We start from the raw sequence: 19,507 nt of genomic DNA on the forward strand, positions 1-19,507 counted from the left end.
CGGATCGCGGCCCGGCCCCCGGTTTATTCCCGGTGGAGGCGGGATGGCGGTGGGTCCCCGCTCCCTGCGCATCCCGGGGCGGCGGCGGGGCGGGCCGGGGCGGGCCTTGCGCGGCGGCGGGCGGGCCGGGGAGCGCCATGGCGGCGGCGGCCTGGCCGGAGCTGGAGGCGGCGGGGCGGGAGCGGCGGCGGGAGCTGTCGCTGGCGGGCGCGGCGGTGGCGGAGCGGGTGGCGGCGGGCGGCGGGCGGCTGCCGGCGGCGCTGCTGGCGCTGCCGCTGCTGCAGTCGCTGGAGCTGAGCGGGTGCGCGGCGCTGCGGGAGCTGGGCCCAGGGCTGGCCGCCGCCCTGCCCGCTCTGCACACGCTGGTGCTGCGGGGCAACGCGCTGGGCCCCGCCGGGCTGGGCGCGGGGCTGGGCGGGCCGCTGCCGGCCCTCCGCCTCCTCGACCTCTCCGGGAACGGCCTGGAGGCGCTGCCCGCCGCGCTGGGGGGCGCGGGGCCGGCGGAGGAGGAGGAGGAGGAGGAGGCGGCGGCGGCCCCGGCCTTCCCGCAGCTGCGCAGCCTCAACCTGAGCGGGAACCGGCTGCGGGAGCTGGGCCCGGGGCTGGCCCGCGCCGCCCCGCAGCTCCAGGCGCTGCTGCTCTCCGGGAACCGCCTGCGGGCGCTGCCCGGCGGGCTCTTGCCCCCCGCTGGCGGTGGGGCCGCCCTCCCCGGCGGGCCCTTCCCTCTCCTCAGCCGGCTGGAGGCCGCCGACAACGAGGTGGAGGAGCTGGGGGCCGACATCGCCGCCCTGCCGGCCCTCAAGGTGGGAGCCGCCCCGACGCCCCCCGCCCCGAGCCGCGTCCCCGCCGCTGATCCCCGTCTCTCTGTCTCCTCCAGAGCCTGGACGTGGGCAACAACCAGCTGCGGGAGCTGCCCGCTGCCCTGGCCGACTGCCCCCGCCTGAAGGAGGCCAACTTCAGGGGCAACCAGCTGAAGGACAAGCGGCTGGAGAAGATGGTCAACGGCTGCCAGGTGAAGGCCATCCTGGAATACCTGCGGGCCGGCGGCCGTGGGAAGGGGAAGGCCGAGAGTGCCAGAGAGGAGACCAGGAAGAAGAAGAGGGAGAAGCAGCAAAAGAAAGATGGCAGGGACGGCGAGCAGGACGAGCTGGAGGAGGCAAGCAAGCTGCTGGTGAAGGTCCTGCATATCTCCGAAAACCCAGTGCCCTTGGTGGTTAAAGCGACCCCAGGCGTCAAAGATGTTCGACCTTTCATTGTGTGCTGCGTGCTGAAGGGAGTCAACTTGAAGCCGGGAAACGCTCTGAAGAGGTTCCTGACGGCGCAGGTAAGCGCTGCAGTCTTGTGTTACTCGTTTGCAATGGGAACCTTGCTAGCAGAGTTGGAAATGGACCATTCTAGACTCCTTCCAGCAGATAAGTTTCTGAAATTTCGGGCGAGCTTGTCACCTAGCAGGCGGTGAGAGTACGGTGGGGTGACGTGCTGTCTCCTCAGTCTGCAATAAGCAAAACTGGTTTTCCTGAAGGAGCTAATAGGAGCTCAGATATTGCCATGAGAGGGCGATGAACACATGTGCATCTGCGTTGCCTCTGTAACAACAGCTTGTTAGTGCTGTGGAACCTGTTGAGAACTGCTAATAAACCTGTGCCCACGTTAGAAGTACCCTGGTTTGGCCCCAGGTTCCCTCATCTGAGCTAAAACGCTCTTGCATGCCAAACCTTCCAACCCGGGTACGGTAACCACAGGCTTTCCCCAGCATGCTGCTTGCCTGTCCAGGAGATGGCAGGTGTTGGCTTCTTTCAGGTTACAAGACTCGCGTATTTGTGATTGTTGTCTGATTTAAAACTGTTTATCTCCCAGTTGAGAAACACATCATGTGCTGTGCCTCACGGCCTTTACGTTTGGGTTATAATTCAGGTAAAATTGTTCTGCAGGTGAAGAGAAGAGCTCCATTTATTGCAAAAGAGTTAGTCAAGTAGCTGATAATGCTACAAACATTAAATATAGAAGAATCTGAACCCTAGGAGGAATAAATCATTATATTTTTGGTATATTTTGATGGCATTCTTTCTTTTAGACTAAACTGCACGAAGACATCTGCGAGAAGCGGACAGCAGCCACAATTGCCACCCACGACTTGCAGTTGATCAAAGGTCCTCTGCTGTATGATGTTCAGCCTCCTGATGAACTGAAGGTAGGGCCAGCGGCATCACTGGGCCGTTCCAGTTTTTTCCCTTTTGCTTTCTGGAACTCTGTAGAAAAACAGGTTTAAACTCAGTGTGATCGTAGTAGTCCACGTTAAATAGAAAGCGTATTTCCGTACTGAATGAGGTGTTAGGAATGACGGCATACAGAAGTGTGCTTTAATTATTGACTTGCTTGCAGGAGAGTTTTAATAACCCTGGTGTCTGAGTCACTCTTACATTCAAATGTTTGTTTTCCTCGTATGGTGCAGATAACGCCGCTGGGTCGAAAGGAGATCAAGGCAAAGGACCTTCTCCGTCAGCTGCAGTTAGAAGCTGAGGAGCAGAGGAAGCAGAAGAAGCGTCAGAATGTTTCTGGGTTGCACAAGTCAGTATTCTGATCTCTTGTCGGTTTTTCTTCAGGCAGATTTTGGTAACATACACTTGTATGGAAAAGCAGCACTGAAGAAAGTGTGCTCAGGTGTATTATGGAGCACGTTCTGTAGCGGTGATGGGCCTAACGAACCCAGCATGAGCTTTTAGGAGTTGAGATGAAAAACACTGGGCTGAATTTATGCGTAAAGAGTAACCTGGAGTGAAACAAGGATGATGAGGGCCTTCCGTTACTTCTAGCTGCATCAAGAGCAAATTATTGTCTTATGAGTTATTCTTAGAGGTGATAAACTTTTTTAGAATAGCAAATAGAAGGGAAACTGTTATTTGAGGTTCAAAACTCTGCACTGTGTGAGGCCACAACTGGAGTACTGTGTCCAGTTTCGGGCTCCCCAGTTCAGGAGGGACAGGGAACTACTGGAGCGAGTCCAGCGTAGGGCAACCAAGATGATTATGGGACTGGAGCACCTCCCTGATGAGGAAAGGCTGAAAGAGCTGGGACTCTTTAGCCTGGAGAAGAGAAGGTTGAGGGGGGACCTGATTAATGTTTACAAGTATCTAAAGGGTGGGTTGAAGGAGGACGGAGCCAGGCTCTTTTCAATGGTTCCCAGTGACAGGACAAGGGGCAATGGGCACAAGCTGGAACATAGGAAGTTCCGTTCAAATACACGGAAAAACTTCTTTACAGTGAGGGTGACAGAGCACTGGAACAGGCTGCCCAGGGAGGGTGTGGAGTCCCCTTCTCTGGAGATTTTCAAGACCCGCCTGGATGCAGCCCTGAGGGATGTGCTTTAGGCAATCCTGCTCTAGCAGGGGAGTTGGACTAGATGATCTCTAGAGGTCCCTTCCAACTCTGAAGATTCGGTGATTCTGTAAAAAGAACCTATGCAACGAGGACCACCACAAAAAGTTTAAACACAGTTCCAGTACAAGCTCTTATCAGCTTCAAGAGCACATTGCCTTTGTCAACTTTTAGAAATGAAAGTATGTGAAATATAGGTCAGTTATTATCTGGCTTTAACAACAAAGCTGTACGTCTGTTTTGCACTGAATGAAGAAACGTGCTTCTAAACTCTTTTGAAATCCTAATATTTTCAAGGGGAATACTTTATTTTATGAAACTTAATATTTATGGAAGTGTTTTATAATGCAGCCCCAGTATCGGGCTTTTGGAAACAGCACCACATTAGGGCCAATGCGCTTTTTGCGGATGCAAAGAGTTGGAGGTAAAAGGGATGTCGTTTTAACGCCAGGGTTATAGACATCCCAATGACACTGCGCAACTCACAGACAGCAGAGAAAAACGACATGCCTCTTTTAAAATGCATAGCCTCATAAGTAACAGGTGCAAACGTGAATAGCAAATATTACCTTCCCCCTCAAGCACTCATCAACTGATTTGCATGGTCAGAAAACACATCTCCTACACCTGTATGCACAAAGCGTTATATTGTCCCTGTGCACACTCACCCACTTCGCACACGTGGTCTGGGTTATTGAAAGTCAAGGAAAGAAGAAAGGAGTGTACGTCACGCACCAGAGGTGCGGTAAATCTGCACGTAGTAAGAGATGAACTATAAAGCGGAGTTTAGTGCTCATGCAGAGATCAGCGCCCGTATCCCTCGCTCACACGGCCCGGGGAAATGTGCCAAGTACGTGGTGGCAGAACCGTGTGTCACCAGAGTAGGTCAGAGGGAAAATTCAGTTAGCTGTCTGGAAGAATCAGACAGCGCACTCTGGTTTTCCTGTTTGAGCAGCGGGATCTCTGAAAGGACTATAGAAGCGTGTCTGTCTACTTCAACAGCGTGGATATTGAAATGTGAGTTACTGGTGGTTCTGGCCCATCACTTCCAGCAGCTGGTGGCTTTCCTCAGCTGCATCACCACAGCACCGTTTCTGCTGGGACTCCTGTTTTTGCTACATGGTAGCTCGGGAACACATTCATTTTTGTTGCCATTTTCTGCCATTGTGTCCATCTGCCGTTTCGGTTGCTCACTTTTTGCTGCTTTGTTTTTCTTGGCAGGTATCTCCAGTTACTGGATGGCAAAGATAACTATCCATGTCTCGTGGATGCCGAAGGCGTTGTGATTTCTTTCCCACCAATAACCAATAGCGAGAAAACAAAGGTACTCTGTTAGTGGAAATACGTTCATCAGAATTAAACAGTGTTTCTTTCTACTGAGAGATATTTAACTCCAGATTCAAAGATACGCGTGGTTCTGTGAAACTTGTGATTGCATTCCAAATATAAATCTTCAAAGCCTGAATCTTCCCTGCTAGACTGCCAGATTGAGATGGATCTTGGAGTTATATTTTTACCTTTTGGAATCTGTAAAGCTCTGGCAGGCTGTTCCAAAGGCACCAGGCTGCCTTTGCAGAGGTGGCTTTTCTGAAGGGCAAGAATATGGGTTTTGGCTTGTAGAGAAAGGCAGTACTTTGCCTCTGGCTGAACTAAATGAAAGCCTTTCATTCGGTCTGTGTATCGACATGTTGCCAAGTGACTGTGTGTGCTGGGATTCCTTACTGCTTTACCTGTGGAATTCTTACAGATTAGAAAACAAACCCGTGATCTGTTTCTGGAAGTGACAAGCGATACCAGTTTACAGATATGCAAAGACGTCATGGACATGCTAATTCTGGTAAGTAGTTCAGTAAAATAATCCCGTCTTTTCTAGGCGTGCTTCTTAACAAAATGTTTCATTGCTCACATGTATTGAGAAGAATACAGAAGTTGATTTTTATTTTAGTAGTGTTATTATTCCTTCTCTTTCAGTTACTCTTCCATTCTTGACATATCGCAAAAGGTTTTTATATTCTTGTATCCCGACTTAACTGGCAGACCTCAAAACTCACCAGGGTAAATAATGTTGTGTTACCACAATTGGAAATTTATGGCTTGACTTTTAACCCCTTCCCGTTGTTAGTGATCTTATGGCTTTAATTGCTGCCAATAAGTTCTTTCAGGGAGATTTCTCACCTCAGCCTGCCTGACAACTAGCTTGCTAGGTCCTATCATTATTACACAATTATCTTTCAGATAGTTTATTATTAGCAGGACAGTCTCATTAAATGCTGTTCAACATGCTTTAATAAAAGCTTTCTTACTGAAAGGAGTAAAACTTGGTATATGGTGAGTACAGGATAGCGTGCTGTTAAATATTTTGCAAGATAAATGTATTTTTTCTTGTCCAGTTAACATAACCTTTAGAACACAGTGGTGAAGGCCAGCTGATTTGTGTAGCTGACACAAGGTGGTAACAGAGACAATTTCAAATGGGCCGAAAGCAGTCTCATTGGTGCTGATCCTACAGCAGGCTCTTTTCGCTTAGAATCCCGTGCTTTGGCCAAGCCTGAGTTCTGTGTTAAATGCAAAAAATTAAACCGCATAGAAGGAGCAAGACCTCCTGGAGAGCAGAGGAGTGAGAACATCAAAATCCCTTTCACTTTCCTGATTCTAACCCACTGCAGAATGTTTTCGTGCAGACGTTCCTCCAGAGGCTGGCCAGATCCACACCTTGGAAGCAACTTGGGAGTTGCTCTGAGGGCGTAGCCGTAGAATTGATCTTGTTTTCTGTATTTTGCTTTTAACAGAAAATTGCAGAACTGAACAGATTGACCTTGGAAAATAAGGAAGACTCGGGCTCGGATAACGAATCTGATGCTCTTTGTGGACCAGTGAATTTGAACCCCAGCCAAAACGTACAGCCGATGAATCTGCCGCTGGTAGTGGAGCAGGTTCGAGTGGTGGACACAGATGGAAACCTGAAAGTACTTTATCCTTCAAAAACTGACCTAACCACAGTTTCCTCTCTTCTGACTGTAATACGTTAGCAGCTATCAAAGCTAAGAAATTATACTTCTTTTTTTTTTTTGCCATATTCAACAACGCAAGTTGTACACAGTGAGGTGGTTTGGTTTTTTTAAGCAAAGATGCAGTGCATCCTGCCTGGTATGTAAAAACTTACAAGTTTGGTGAAGCTACGGCAAGGAGTATTGCATTCTTTCAGCCTTAATAGAACGTCATCGGTGTTCTGACTAGGTAGAGATAACAGCATCTTCAAACGCAAGCTTAAGGCAGAGAAGGTATTGGAAGTCAGAGTGCATTAACTGGTAGAGAAAATCATTGTGACATTTTAGCATTTATAAAATGAGTGCAGCCATGTTTTCCTGGAAGATCACTGTTTCTTCCTGCTGTGTTTCAGCTGGATTATTATTTTGGCAGCTAAACTGAGAAAACCAGTAGGTGACAGCATTGAAACAAAGTGGCATGCTGTGTACCAATACTGAAGACAGAACGCAAAACTACTTCGCTAACATCTCATTCTGCATAACGTTACTTTCTTATCTGGAGTAATCGTGAAAATTTAATTGCCATCAGAACTTGAGGAATGAGTTTTAAAGTGATGGTTTCTGTATTCAGGCATTAACACAGCTTCCATTTTTAAGTGAAGTCAGTTGAATTGACTGCAGGGGTTTGCGTGTCCCAGTGTGTTTTAGAGCCGTCATCCATCCTTGTGGAAATACCAGTTGTAGTGACCTTGTTGTGTACCCGTTGGGTTACTGTCGATTGAGCACTGAATTTATTCTCGCTCATGAAGTTCAGTTCCGTTCAGAGGGCTAACGCTGCCTTACACTGACGCTGCTGGAGCTCCCTGTCTCCCCAGAACACAGCACTCTTGCCCAGCTCCTGCACTTTCTGTCACACTCCCACATGAAGAGTGTTGGGGACGCCTTCCAAAATACAGGCGGTTTGAGTGGTTCTCATCTTTGCAGTCTGTGGGTGACTTTTACATCCAGGCTGCTACCTGTATGAATGCAAACCTCTCCATAAGCTAGGGCAACCTACAGATTGCCTTTTTTCAGTTAAAAATTCTACAGAGCTCTAACTGAACTTCTGGATACTGTGTCAAATACGTCCACGTGTTAGGACTTGCATATTGAATGGAAAAATAAAACAGTTCTTGTCGTCATATGTCACCGTCACTTGTTGTGCCATTGGTGAATTTTCCAGTCAAGTGACCATACAAACTTGGCAAAGCAGCTATTGTGTACTGCAAAAACGGTAACTTAACATTTTCTAGCTCCTTGTAGCCAAGTAGTCCTTAGTAGTGCTTCAAGCTTCCCTGTGAAATCGAATGTTTCTACAGACCAGTGATTTACAGTGTGCTCTGAGTTGGCTGAAACAATTGAATTAGATATTCCCACAGCACTTGACTTTAGTAAAATGAGTTTAATTTGTTAGTAAGTCACCATCTGAAACCCAAGGAGCAGGAGCCTGAAGTTGGTGACATGTTCTGACTCGGCTGCTAGGGCTGCTTTTCAGGCATTGAAAGGTGCCTTGCGGGACTCTTCCTCCTTCCCTTAGCACTGGCAGGCGATGGACTAGACGTGTCGATGCTGTAGAGCGATGGGACCTTGACACCCTTCTGTTTCAGCATCTGATGGAACTCCAGCCGTTCGTTAATTATTTTCTGAAAATTAGGGATGTGGAAAGCATCAGGTGGACAGCAGTACTGCAAAGTGTTCTCTTATCTCATCAGTCCCGCACTGGCTGCTGGAAGCAGAGTTGGAAAGAGCCACGTACCTGCATTGCCTCCAGCACCTCCTCATCCGTGACCTCTGCCTGGGGAGGCTTGCTGCCTGCCGTACTGAAGGTAGCCTGAATTATTTTGCTTCGATATCTTTCAAACTTTTGATAAAAGAGGAAAGAAATAGGTGTTTTTAGGCTTTTTACACAATTCTTTGGCATTTGCATGGATTTACAGAGACTACACTGTCAGACTTGGACAAAGTGCTAGTGGCTGATGAAATGGAAAGTCTGTTTATGTGAAATGACTGTCAGTTTGACTGGGCTTCACCGTGATAATGATGTGTTTCTGGGTGGACCAAGTCCCTTACCCAGGTATTGGGCTCTGTGCTTGCTACCAGGCACGTATGCCTGCAGGACATGGCTTTAAGGTGATATCTGTTACTTTGAGTCTGGAAGGATATTAGAAATCTAGAGATCTGTTGTGAACTCGAGTTTCTCAAGGGCTTCCGGTATTTAGGGCCTGCTTGCTTTGTCAGTGACACAAGAACTGCACGCTAAAAAGCTGGGAAGCAAATGGACTGAGTTTCCTGCTCCTCTGGCCTCATGGCTGCAAAGGGAAGCCGGGCCCTGAGAGCAAAGGACTGCAGTGCTCTGATGCATCTCCCGCTGTGCTTCTGCCCAAGAACATCTCTGAGCTTTCAGATTCTCTGCTCGAAATGGTTGAAGCATCTCCCAAGAAGGAGGCAGCAGTCTGAAGTGAGGGAGGCTACACTTACCCTGCTGGTGATGCGTTCGAGTGCCACTCTGGTTTGCAGCTCCCTGTGCTGCAGTGCCTCGGCTCGGCTCTGGATCTCCTGCTGCGCCTGTTGCTGCTTGTGGATGTGGTGCTGGCTGCTCAGAACCTCTGCCCGTAGCTGGCTGACGGTCCCCTGTAACTCACCGATCAGCTTGTTCTGCTCGGCCAGCTTGGATTCTTGTTCTGTAACAGCCTGAGGAGATACATAAATCAAGCTGTTCTAGCGAGGAAGAAAGTGAGCAGGCTTGGCCGCATCTTCCCAATAGCTGGTCCAAACGCTTCTTGTATTTCCTGGGCAGAGTCTGGAGACTAACAACCTTGCCAGTACTGGTAACTGTTATTGCTTGCCATTTTCTCTAAAACTACTGGACTGAATAGGGTTTTATGTGTCAAAGGCCCCCAAATCTAAAACAAGCACAACTAAGCAGCTAGTAGCAGGATTTTCTGTAGTGGCTTTGCAGCAAATTTACCTGTCGAAGACTACAGTTCTCCTTCTCTATTGCCATCATCATTTCGTCATGTTCCCGTTCTTCACTCAGACTGCAAATCTTAAGAGAAAACATTTTACACTTCAGTTTTGCAGTTCACAGGTGCAGCTCCTGTCGAGGAGGAAGGGAACTGTTGCATAAAGCCCAAATTCCCTGCCGCCGGCTCCTAACACTGATGGCCACCGTGCTCTCAGGGTGGTATGGTACCTTGGTAGACATGGCTTGTAGCTGATTTTCTTGCTCTCTGAGTTTCCTTTGGAGCGTTTCCTTTTCAGATGTGGTTCTCCGAAGCTGGGATTCTTGGATCTCCAGTTGTCTTTGCAAGGAAGAGATGGTACCTGTAAAGTTGGAATACAACTGTTACACAAACCGAATCCCTGCCGAAAGCTCCCTTTTTCAGGTAAGCGTAAGCAGAGCTGCTCTTGTAACCGTCCGAGTATAGACCCTGAGTGGAGTTAATGCTGCAGCCACAGGGACGCTGGTTGATAATGCATTTTGTAGTACTTTGCTGTGATATGTGTTAAACTTAACCTCATTGCGTGAGGTAGGAGCTGCTCTGAGGAGCAGTAGAGCCCGTTACGAAGTGCCCAAGTGGTGGTGGATGCTGCTGCTTGGGGCTCTCCCTGCTGGGTTTCCTCGCGCCCCTCACTTCGAAGGGGAGAGGGAAAGTGTTTTCAAACCAAGTGGCATCCCAGCTTCACTCTGTAAGCAGCAATCGAAAGCAGGTTTTGCCCTCATGACACCCTAACCTAGAAATTTTCCTTGGTAAAAGGAGCTGAATGGCAGGAAGATGAATGCCGATAACGGTGGGGTTTTGGGCACCTTCCCCAGGTACCTGCGGCCATGTTGTAGTCATCCTTCGCCTTCTGCAGCTCCCTTCGGAGCTCTCGGACGGCGTTCAGCCCCTCGGCCAGCCTCGCCCCCTGCTCCTGCGGGACCCCGCAGGCACCGGCGCCGTCGGGGGCCGCTCCGCCCGGGCTCGCTCCTTCCATGGCTGCGCTGCGGAGAGGGGCGAGGGCTCCTGTGGGGAGAGCGGAGGGGTCGGAGCCGGCGGTGTCCGCTCGGGAGGGCGATTCTTCCCCTCCGCGGCTCTGTCAGGCACCGGGCCCGGCGCGGTGGGTGCCCCCGGCCATGGCGGGGCAGGGCCGCGCTCGGTTGCCAGGCAACGGCGGCGGCGGCGGGGCCGCGCCTTTCGCTTCCGCTTCCGGGGCGGGCCGGGCCGACGCCATGGGGCGGAAGAAGAAGACGCTGCACGACTACGCGGCCGAGTTCTCGGAGCTGGCGGTGAAGCGGCACCTCCTGGAGCGCGGCGGCGGCGGGGAGGCGGCGGTGGTGGTGGAGACGCTGTACTGCACCTCCTGCCAGCTGCCCATGCGCGTCCGCCGCGACCGCATCCTCGAGCACCTCTCCTCCGGCCGCCACTACCGCAACCGCCGCCTGCTCCGCCAGCACGGCCTGCGCGCCCCGCTGCTCCTGTGAGTGCCCGGCCCCGCCGCTCCCTGCCCGGCGCACGGCGGTTCGGCTGCCGGTGTGGGAGCAGGGACGGACCGCGGGGCCTCCGGCCCTCGCTGGGCGAGAGGAGAGCGGCGGCGCCTCACCCCAACCCTCTGTCTCACCCAGTTCTGCAGGTGCGGACGGCGGCGGCGGCCTGCCCCTGCAGCTCGACGCGCCCTCCCTGCTTTCTCAGCCCTCCTTCATCCTCGCCGGCACCAGCGCCATCGTCCCCTCGCCGCCCTCCTACCACAAGCCCTTGGTTCCCCACCACCCCGTTGCTGCCGGTTCTCTGGCAAGCGCAGTCGCCCCCCGGGAAGACCCGACGCCCTCCACCTCCACCAGCCGCCCCTCGGCGCCTGCCGCCTTCCACATGAGGATCGCGCCTGCCCCCTCGAAGCAGGCTGGCCAAAGAGGGGCTGCGCCTGAGGCCTCTGATGGCCTGGCACCCGCCGTACGGCGTGGCAGCGGCGTCGGCCTTGCCCTCTTCGGCATAGGGCTTGTTAATAAAGCCTTGTTTCAAACCCTGATGGAGGAAAATAACTGCTGCCTGCTTTACGTTGTGGAGGATCAGCTGGAGGAGGTGGAGAGTGCCTTCGGCGCCGAGTTCCTGGCTGGCACCAGGGTGCTGCGGCAGCAGGACGCCGATATCGCGCTCAACGATCAGCGGTACTGTCCACCACTAACTCCCGTGCGTGCTGCTTCCCTCCCGCCAGCCTTGTGGCGAGTGTCTCTGGGCGAGGCTTGCTTCCACTCTGGAAAACGCCACTGCACTGTAGTGGACCCAGACTGTGCTTGTCTGGCCCCATGTGTGTTCCGGGACTTTGGAACAGGGCGAGACCAAGGGGCTGTTGCAGGCTAAGCCTTATGTAGTATGTCGTAGATGCTTCAGAAGTCCCTGAGAAGCTTAGCTTGACTTACGTGCCCAGAATTGATGGAAACTCAGGGGAGTTTAGTTGCAGGCAGCTTTGTTAAGAAATATATAAAAAAATTTATTTTCCCCCATTCTCGTAGAGCAATAAACAACACACTTTCTTGCTGCCTGCCAGTTTCCTTGCCTCAGAGCAGCTGGCTGACGTAGGTGTCTCTTTTGAAACTGTTTGAGATAAGCGAGGGTTGCTGTAAATCAGAAAGACTGTGGCGTTTTGCTTTGCAGTTGAACTGAACAAGTAGCATCTAGTGATGTGGTTACAGTCAGTTCTCAAACCAGTATTTTAAATATCATTGCAAAAGCGAAAGGCAGCTTTTAAGAAAGATGGATTTGATATTAGAAACTAAAGAATGATAATAAGCTAAGATGCACCAATCAGTTGTTCAGGAGCTCTACCACAGAAATACTTTCAATTTCACTGTATGTGTTAACTAGCAGGATTTCAGGATTTAACTCGCTTTCAAAGGACACCTTTATAAGACTTTTTCCTCTAAGATGCACAAAAAGCAGTGCCATTCCGTTGTGCCACTTGTGGTTTTAATCTATGTATGTCATCCCATATTTCATCCTTACAAACAGGTACCGAGTTCCTTTTATAACATAACAGGCTCTTCCAGAGCAATGGGATTTTACATCTTTTTTTAACTCTTCCTTAAAGGTTAAGGCAGCTCTTAGAAACATGACTGTAACTGAAAGGAGCTTTTGAGCGTTGTTCATTCTGGTAAAAACCCTGTCTTCGCTGAAGATCTTTCTTTTGACTTCGGCAGAGTCTCTGGAGCCATTATTTGTTCACCACCTGAAGAAGCCTCTGAGGTTGTAATAGATGCTTTACGAGCGGGTAAGAGGAACAAACATAATTTCTAGGCTGTAACGACACCTCTGTGTTATCGCAAGATAAAAACATTTTGTGCAGACTGTGTCCTGCCTCCAGTCCTGTGTTCTGTTCCATTTTGCACAGGAAAAGGTGTCTTTTGCGAGAGGCTGCCCAGTTTTGACAGGCAGACGGCAGAAGCTTGTTTCGATGAAGCTGACAGATGTGGAAGACCGTTGGTGTGTGGATTCTACAAGTAAGACCAGCATATTTCTGCTCATTTATACTTGCTAAGAAGCTTGTGTCTGAAAGTAGCGTTGATTCCTCAGGCTGTCCTGAATTTGTCCTCAAATAAACTTAGTTTCACTGCTGCTTGTTAACGTTGTTCATCTGGGAGTTAATTGGATTGGATTAATTCTTCATGCTTAATGGAGATAAAATCTAGCTGTCATGAGTTTAAAATAAATGCTCACTTGAATGGATGCTAGTGGAACTCAAATGATGAAGCTTTCAAGATGTGAAAGCTCCTTTTTTTCTTTTTTTTTTTTTTTTTTTTTTTTTTTTTTTTTTTTAGAATGGCCAAAGGCAGTTGGGGTTCACATCTCTGCAGCCCTTTTGAGGTTTTGCAATTTTGTCATTAAGGTTGTTAGTTTAAGTCTTCACAAGTGCAGATGTTAGGCTCGTTTTCAAGAAGCAAAATTCATACATAATAAGTGTCTGAACTGAGAAAGCGGTGTCTAACCCCGTCTGTCTGGTGAGGTTCGTGTCGTATGCTCCCCGCTGGCTGCCGTCGAGGGGTCCTTGTGCCCCGCAGCAGTAACGGTGGCCCGGGTGACCTCCTCCTCTTCCAAACGCTGTGCCACAGCCCTTCTTTCTCTTTGAAGGCGCTTTGACCCAGCGCTGCAGTTCTTGTACAAGAAAGTCCGCGACAGCCAGGCACTGGGGAGGATCCACCGGATATCCACCATCAGCAGCATATACCCAGCAGCGTCTCTGAGCTTCCTAAAAACATCAGGTACTGAGCAGCTTTCTGCTGAAAAATTGGTTCTCAAACTTGAACGTGTATCCAGAAATGTATCTTGTCCCATGTTCTGATGGAAAGTCCCCTATGTTTGCGTAGCCTTAAGATGCATGGGTTTTATTTTGAGGAGCATTTTCTTTACCAGTCTTTATTTTTGTTGCATTTTTTGTTTGCTTTTAGTATTAGTTCCTTTGATAGAGGGGGCTTTTTATATCAATTTCAGTGCAGTTCAGAAAGGTGCATGGACTGTAGGTTCTAAATGTGGAGACCTTAATGCACAGTTTTGCTTCTTCCAGGTGGAATTTTTTATAATGCTGCTGTGCACGATATAGATATTGTCAGTTTGTTGTTGGGAGAGAGTGCACCAGATACAATATTTTCACTGGGGCATGCGTTCTGTGCAGGTAAGAATAAATCTTTTGATATTTTATTGAGTACCTCTGGACTTTGGTGCTAAAATTGGGAAGAAAGGGTGTATGAGAGCACAGTAGCCATGACAGAATTGTTCCATCATACAAGAGGTGCAGAAATAGTCTAGCAAAATAGAAGGCAAGTTTCTCAAGGAGTTGTAAACAGGGTATTTAGCCGTGATTTCTGAATTTTGCCAGTTCCCCGCTGATGTGAAGCGGTTGCCGAAGAGGTATCACTGAACTCTACTCTGTGTGGCAATTGAGGGATATCAAGTTTGCCATTTGAAAACCAGAGCGCAGAAAATAGCGAGCCAGCTTTGTGCTTACAAGAATGTCAATGCAGTCTTCCCCAGTTCTTCGCTTTCTCTGATTTCTCTGGCACTTTCCCGTTGATTTCGGCACAGTTGAAGATGTGAATTTACTCTGGATTGTGTCAAGCTGATGGGCACGCTCTGGGTTACCAGAATAATTTAAACTAACCATAAAACTGGAAGCTGCCATTTTTAAAATGGAAATGCGAAGCTTTAATTAAGGTAATTGCAGCTGCCGCCAAACCTTGCCTGGCTGTTGTTAGAAGGCGTAGTGTGCAATGTTACAACCTATGGTAAAGCCTTGAAATGCAACAAACAAAATGCCCCAGGGCGGATTTTGTACCATCTGCCTCGTCCTAGCTACATGCTGGAAGTTGCCTGGTCTTGGTTGAATGAGCTGCACAGGCAAATGTGTTGGGAAGAAGTGGAAGCCTTCCTTAGGGAGAGCCACGGGCTGGGAAGGGGGAGTTCAGGCCCGGGGCTGTGTGTCTCTGCAGAGCTCGTTGTTCTCCATCAGAAGTGCTGATAAAGGTAAAGCAGCTGGTGTGCGTTGCAGAAGGCGCTTTGCTGTCGCCGTTGCTTCCTGTCTGAAGGTATTGCCGAGCCAGTGTCGCCCCTCAAGGGAAGACGAGCACTTTGTAGTCGTAGTACTTGCTGGTTTGCTGTTCCTGGTGTGAGCGAGTGCCTTTTTTGTCACTCAGATATGGCCTACTTGAAGGATGCAGACACTGTAGCGGTCAGCATGAAATTTCCTAGCGGAGCAATTGTTACTTTGGACATCAGTCAGCACTGCACTAAAAGCTGTGATCAGAGACTAGAGGTGCGTTCTTACTTTTAAGTCGAGTCTGTCGCGACACCACAGGCTGGCACGAGTCTCACCCTCGGTGTGTTCACGTGGGGCGATATGTGTTGTGCCCCTGCACACGCCTGCAGGCACGCTTCACAAAACACCTCGGTGCCTCGGCAGCAGTGGATTGCTTGTCTGTCTTTAAGCCACAGTCCGCTTTCTCTTCTGTTACCCGAGTTTTGCCTCTGTTTACATGCATTCTGTTGGGGTTATAAGCCGCATGCAATGATACTAGAGCAGGAGTTGGCGTCAGCTCTCCCGAGGCTGAAATGTTGTCTTTGTTGTCTTTCCAGGGTGTTTTTAGGTCTATGGCAAGCCAAGAGTTAAGGATACTTAAAGGGGAAGAAAAGTGTAAACTCGGAGGCAAAGTGTCTGTAAATTCTTAAAGTCATGAATTATAACAGACGCGTGGGCTGGCTTTGGGGAGGCATTGTCTGTTCAATACTTAACAGAGGAGCTTTGCTCAGGTGGAAAAATAAAAAGCAGAAGTATCACATAAGTGGAAGCCACTGTACTACACCACGTACCTGGGACTTTCTGTCGTGTCTGATGCGTAGGAGCGGGTATGCCAGTCCTAACTCCTAATGTCAAAAGTTACTTTTTTCTTGGTTGTACAAACCGGGGCTTCTATAGAGTAGCCAGGTGTTCAGGATCGGAAGTACGATAACTTAAAAACCTTGTTCTCTTTCCGATTTGATGCCTCCCTGCAGGTTCATGGTTCTCAAGGAACGTTGCGGGTGGATAATCGGAATCCTCTGGGGATCACGGAGCATGGGACTTCGGTATCCCTTTACTCCCAGACCCAGGCTGACCGCTACAGAGATGCGCACAGGGAGCTCTTTCGACACTTTCTGAGAACCCTGAAAGGTAGGAGGAAGCTTACGTTAATGGCTAGTGTTGCTCTGGGTTTGCTTTCAGCAAAAACTTCCCTCGGAAGCTATTCCAATTGCAATTGCAATTCGGTGTTTGTGCCTGAAACCCCAAAAAGAAATGAGGAGGTGTGAAAACTGGAAATGAGATTCACCGTGGTTAAGTTTAAGGCGGTGATGTGCAGGTGATGAGCGAGCTTCCCGTAAGCAAACACGGGGTTTCGCGGGCTGGGCTGCTGCCCTGAGGAGCGCTGGTGTTCTCGGGGGATGCGGGAGAGCGCGGCGGTGCCTGCAGGTGGGTGAAAGCCCGCGTGGAGCAGTCAGCCTCCGGAGGAGCTGGTCCTTCGATGGCAGTGCAGACAGCTAACCTTGGCACGGTACGTGAAAAGGAATGACTCGGCTTCCTTTTCTCACATTCAAGTCAGTGAGACGGGTGAGGGATGAGTGTTGATCTGAAACTCCTCTGAGAGAGAAGAAAATTGGGAGGGAAAATTACCTTGGACCTTGCTGGCATTTGTGAAGAAAGCAGCCATTTCCAGCAGCAAGGAGAGCCTCGTCTCGAGGCCTGGCTGCCCAGCAGGAATAAAAATATTTCTGTTCTGCTGGCTGCATTGCCAAAAATACAGGCTTTTAGTCACAGGACAGGAAGGAGAGGAGGCTGAAACGTTTTTTTTTTGAACTCTGAGGCCCCAGGTGTGGGAGCTGAAGCGGGATGCCGCGGTGGGTGGCGACGTGCTGAAAGGCAGAGCAGATGATAATACGGGTTTCATCCAGCGCTTCGTTCCTGTCCCTGCAGGCAAGGAACCCCCCGCGATAACCAAAGAGCAGTTTCTGTGGACGATTCAGGTCGCCGCAGCTGCTGAACAGTCCTGGAGAAACGGGTCCGCCGTTGACTTGCGAAACGAGGCGATAGAGTCATCTGTAATCAAGACTGAGATAATGTGACGCGCGCCGCTGTTTCCTGCGGTGAAGGATAACGCTGTGCTCCGGTGAGCTCTTCCCACCTAGCGATGTCTCCACTGTGACTTTATGATAAGACTTGTGGTTTGGACGTTTCCGCCGGGAATGCCCAGAAGACGGAGGCACTTTTGAGCCAAAAAGTGCTCGGCGCTGAGGCTGCGGGTGTTTCTTAGTGCATCAGCCAGAGCCCTTGGGAAATTCTGGGCAGTTTCACCCAGGCGGCTTTTCCTCCTGGAGGGCTCTGCTGGCCGTGGAGCTCCGCTTTCCCGGGAGAAAAGTGATGCTCCTGGGGCCATGGTAAGGTGGTGTAGACCACCACCAGCCGTGATGGGAGCGATGCAAGTGGTCGGCTTTCCTGGCGGCTTCGCAAGCGAGATGACATAATGCTCCAAAAAAATACAGGAGCATCCGTCTGGTCCGTGCTCGTTTCCCTTCAGTACCTGCGGGAATGTGACTTCTGCGCTGAACGCGCCTCTGGGCCTCCTATTTATTGTTTTGTTTTTACTGGGTTTTTTAAATCTTTTTGAAAAGAAGTTACGATCTAATTTTCTTGAGGGGTGGGGAAAAGCAATGGAAAAGCAGAGAGGGAGTTCTGCAACCTGACGTTAGAGAGATGAGAGACTTCATAGCGCGGCTATAAATTAAGGCTGTTCCGTAGAGGAGCAACGCACGTGGGCATTTCAGTAATAAACACTGCATTATTGAAGGGGTTTTTCCAAATACGATCTGGGAATTTGTCCAGGGGCCCCGTACAAGGTCTGTTACGGAGACAGGCGGCTGCTGGGCGGGTTCTTCCGCGCCCGGCTGAGCGCTGCCGGCGTTACTCGCTGCAGCAGCAAGGGAGCTCTCTGGAGGCTCCTCGTTTCCTCGCTGAAATGCAAACGTTGTATGTTAACATTTTAGTAGCAAAACTGAACTCATAATCATGTCCTTTGAGTGTAGGAAGGGCATCCGGTTATGTATTTTAAAGGTAATTTTTTTACAGTCCGGCAGATCTGGAACGTACACCACAGGAAAAGATCGTGCCTTCAACACCAGGCGAGTGCTTTTCAGCCAGGTCCTTTGTACCTTTGTATTCTCGTGTTGGGCTTGTTGCAGATGTGTAGATTTGACTGCTCTTGTCTGGTTCTCGCACGCCAGTTTTCAAGATAGTCGAAAGCCTTTTTTATTGTATTAAAATAATGTTCTTGCCTTGAGTGTTAGCCTGTTAACGACACTTCTTGCAAGATTCTGTACTTCAGCCAATTTCCAATCCCTACGTATGCAATATATATTACTACAACTAGAAATAGCGGTGACATTTATAACTAAAGACAGTTCTCTTGTGGAAATTGTTCTTAACGGTATAATTTTTCAAACTCCGAAAAGCTGTGTCTTAAAGATAAAGATTGCTATTGATTTCGTTCTCTATTTTCTGCGTCTCTGTAGCTTCGTGTTGTTTGATGAAGCAAAGTAACGTCAGGGCTTTCGAGGTCTTACGCTTTAAGGCCGACGCTGGGGTAGGAGGGCACTTCCGCGCGATATAAGCGAGACTTTAGTTGCCAGATGCTGTAATTCCCACAGGTGCTTTTATTGTGTTACCAAAAAAAAAAAAAAAAGAGAGAAACCACGGCTATAAAAATAACACATTTTCCAAAGATAACATTACAAAAAATACTGCTCATACCGTGGTTGGAGCGTATCAGTTAATACTGCCGGAAGAAGCCCTAGTTAACATGGGAAACGTGAATGATTGTTTCAAAACCTTTAAAGCGTTAAAGTGCTTTCATTAGCCGTTATCGTAGGACGTAGGTTCACAGTTCAGCAGCGCCAAAGGCGTCGGGTTCCTAATGGGTGTTGTGTGGAGGGTGGGATGGCCCGGAGGAGGGTGCGCTGGCGCCTGCGGGCCCCCGGGGGGGAGAGCAGCGGAGCCCATCAGCCGGGGGGCAGAGACCCCCTCCTGCGTGCCCGGGGCTCGGAGCTGCCCTTGGACACCGAGACGAGGGTGGCGGAGGGAGGACCCGGGCCCCAGGGATGCTGTTACGGCACGTACGGATCCTCACCTACGGAGTTCACGCTCGGTTTCCCCGTGATCCGCCGGCACTGACCTGCAAGGAGGAGACGGCACATCCCTGCGGCGAGCCCTGGACGTCGTAGCTGGGACTTCAGCTCTTTGGCTCTACTGGTTCGAGGGTCCAGGGCTTCGTCAAGGGTCTCCCAGCTCCTTCCCCAGCCGCGGGGAGATGGGAAACAGCTGTAGGTCAGCCCTCTGGAGGTCTCCATCGCGGGGGCGGTGCAGGGAGGAGATGCAGGAGTGGAAAGGTGCCAGGCAGCGCTGTTTCTGCACGGATTCCCTCAGGCTGCCCGGAATCCGGAGCACCCAAGGCTGCGGGGGCAGATGGAGCAGCTCCCTGCCCCCCCCATGCAGTGGCAGCCCCTGACCGGCCTTTCGGGGACCCGCTGTGGGCTGTCGCCGTCACAAGCAGGGGA

At 50.2% G+C, this 19,507-nt stretch overlaps 3 protein-coding genes across 6 annotated transcripts; 2 read left to right on the forward strand and 1 right to left on the reverse strand.

The window, feature by feature from the left end:
• The first annotated feature begins 99 nt into the window (after positions 1 to 99).
• LRRC47 (leucine rich repeat containing 47) lies at positions 100 to 7,556 on the forward strand. Its single transcript, XM_063353697.1, has 7 exons — positions 100 to 803; positions 878 to 1,324; positions 2,075 to 2,191; positions 2,453 to 2,568; positions 4,597 to 4,699; positions 5,123 to 5,212; positions 6,165 to 7,556. Exons 1-7 carry the CDS (start codon positions 138 to 140, stop codon positions 6,402 to 6,404), a joined length of 1,779 nt encoding a protein of 592 aa, XP_063209767.1. The 5' UTR covers positions 100 to 137; the 3' UTR covers positions 6,405 to 7,556.
• A 323-nt stretch (positions 7,557 to 7,879) lies between these two features.
• On the reverse strand, positions 7,880 to 9,722 carry CCDC27 (coiled-coil domain containing 27). 2 transcript variants are annotated; one of them, XM_063353701.1, is made up of 5 exons: positions 9,595 to 9,722; positions 9,370 to 9,447; positions 8,880 to 9,092; positions 8,158 to 8,262; positions 7,880 to 8,044 (listed from the first exon to the last, which is right to left on the reverse strand). In XM_063353701.1, exons 1-5 carry the CDS (start codon positions 9,604 to 9,606, stop codon positions 7,880 to 7,882), a joined length of 573 nt encoding a protein of 190 aa, XP_063209771.1. In that variant the 5' UTR covers positions 9,607 to 9,722. The 2 variants fall into 2 exon arrangements, with proteins under 2 accessions (XP_063209771.1, XP_063209770.1); XM_063353700.1 differs by lacking the exon at positions 9,595 to 9,722 and having other exon boundaries at positions 9,370 to 9,462.
• Positions 9,595 to 19,167, forward strand: LOC134524053 (myo-inositol 2-dehydrogenase-like). Of its 3 annotated transcripts, none has more exons than XR_010073486.1 (10): positions 9,595 to 9,721; positions 10,219 to 10,862; positions 11,008 to 11,547; positions 12,577 to 12,647; positions 12,768 to 12,876; positions 13,505 to 13,635; positions 13,938 to 14,045; positions 15,064 to 15,182; positions 15,503 to 15,772; positions 15,920 to 16,059. XR_010073486.1 is itself a non-coding variant. In XM_063353696.1 (10 exons), the coding sequence occupies exons 2-10, from the start codon at positions 10,378 to 10,380 to the stop codon at positions 17,021 to 17,023; spliced, it is 1,869 nt and encodes a 622-aa protein (XP_063209766.1). In that variant the 5' UTR covers positions 9,595 to 9,721; positions 10,219 to 10,377; the 3' UTR covers positions 17,024 to 19,167. The 3 variants fall into 3 exon arrangements, 1 of the variants encoding a protein (XP_063209766.1); XM_063353696.1 differs by lacking the exon at positions 15,503 to 15,772 and adding an exon at positions 16,875 to 19,167 and having other exon boundaries at positions 15,920 to 16,076; XR_010073487.1 differs by lacking the exons at positions 15,064 to 15,182; positions 15,503 to 15,772 and adding an exon at positions 16,875 to 17,008 and having other exon boundaries at positions 15,920 to 16,076.
• Positions 19,168 to 19,507: the final 340 nt, after the last annotated feature.

Source organism: Chroicocephalus ridibundus, chromosome 16, assembly GCF_963924245.1.
Source record: "Chroicocephalus ridibundus chromosome 16, bChrRid1.1, whole genome shotgun sequence".
Classification (NCBI taxonomy): domain Eukaryota; kingdom Metazoa; phylum Chordata; class Aves; order Charadriiformes; family Laridae; genus Chroicocephalus; species Chroicocephalus ridibundus.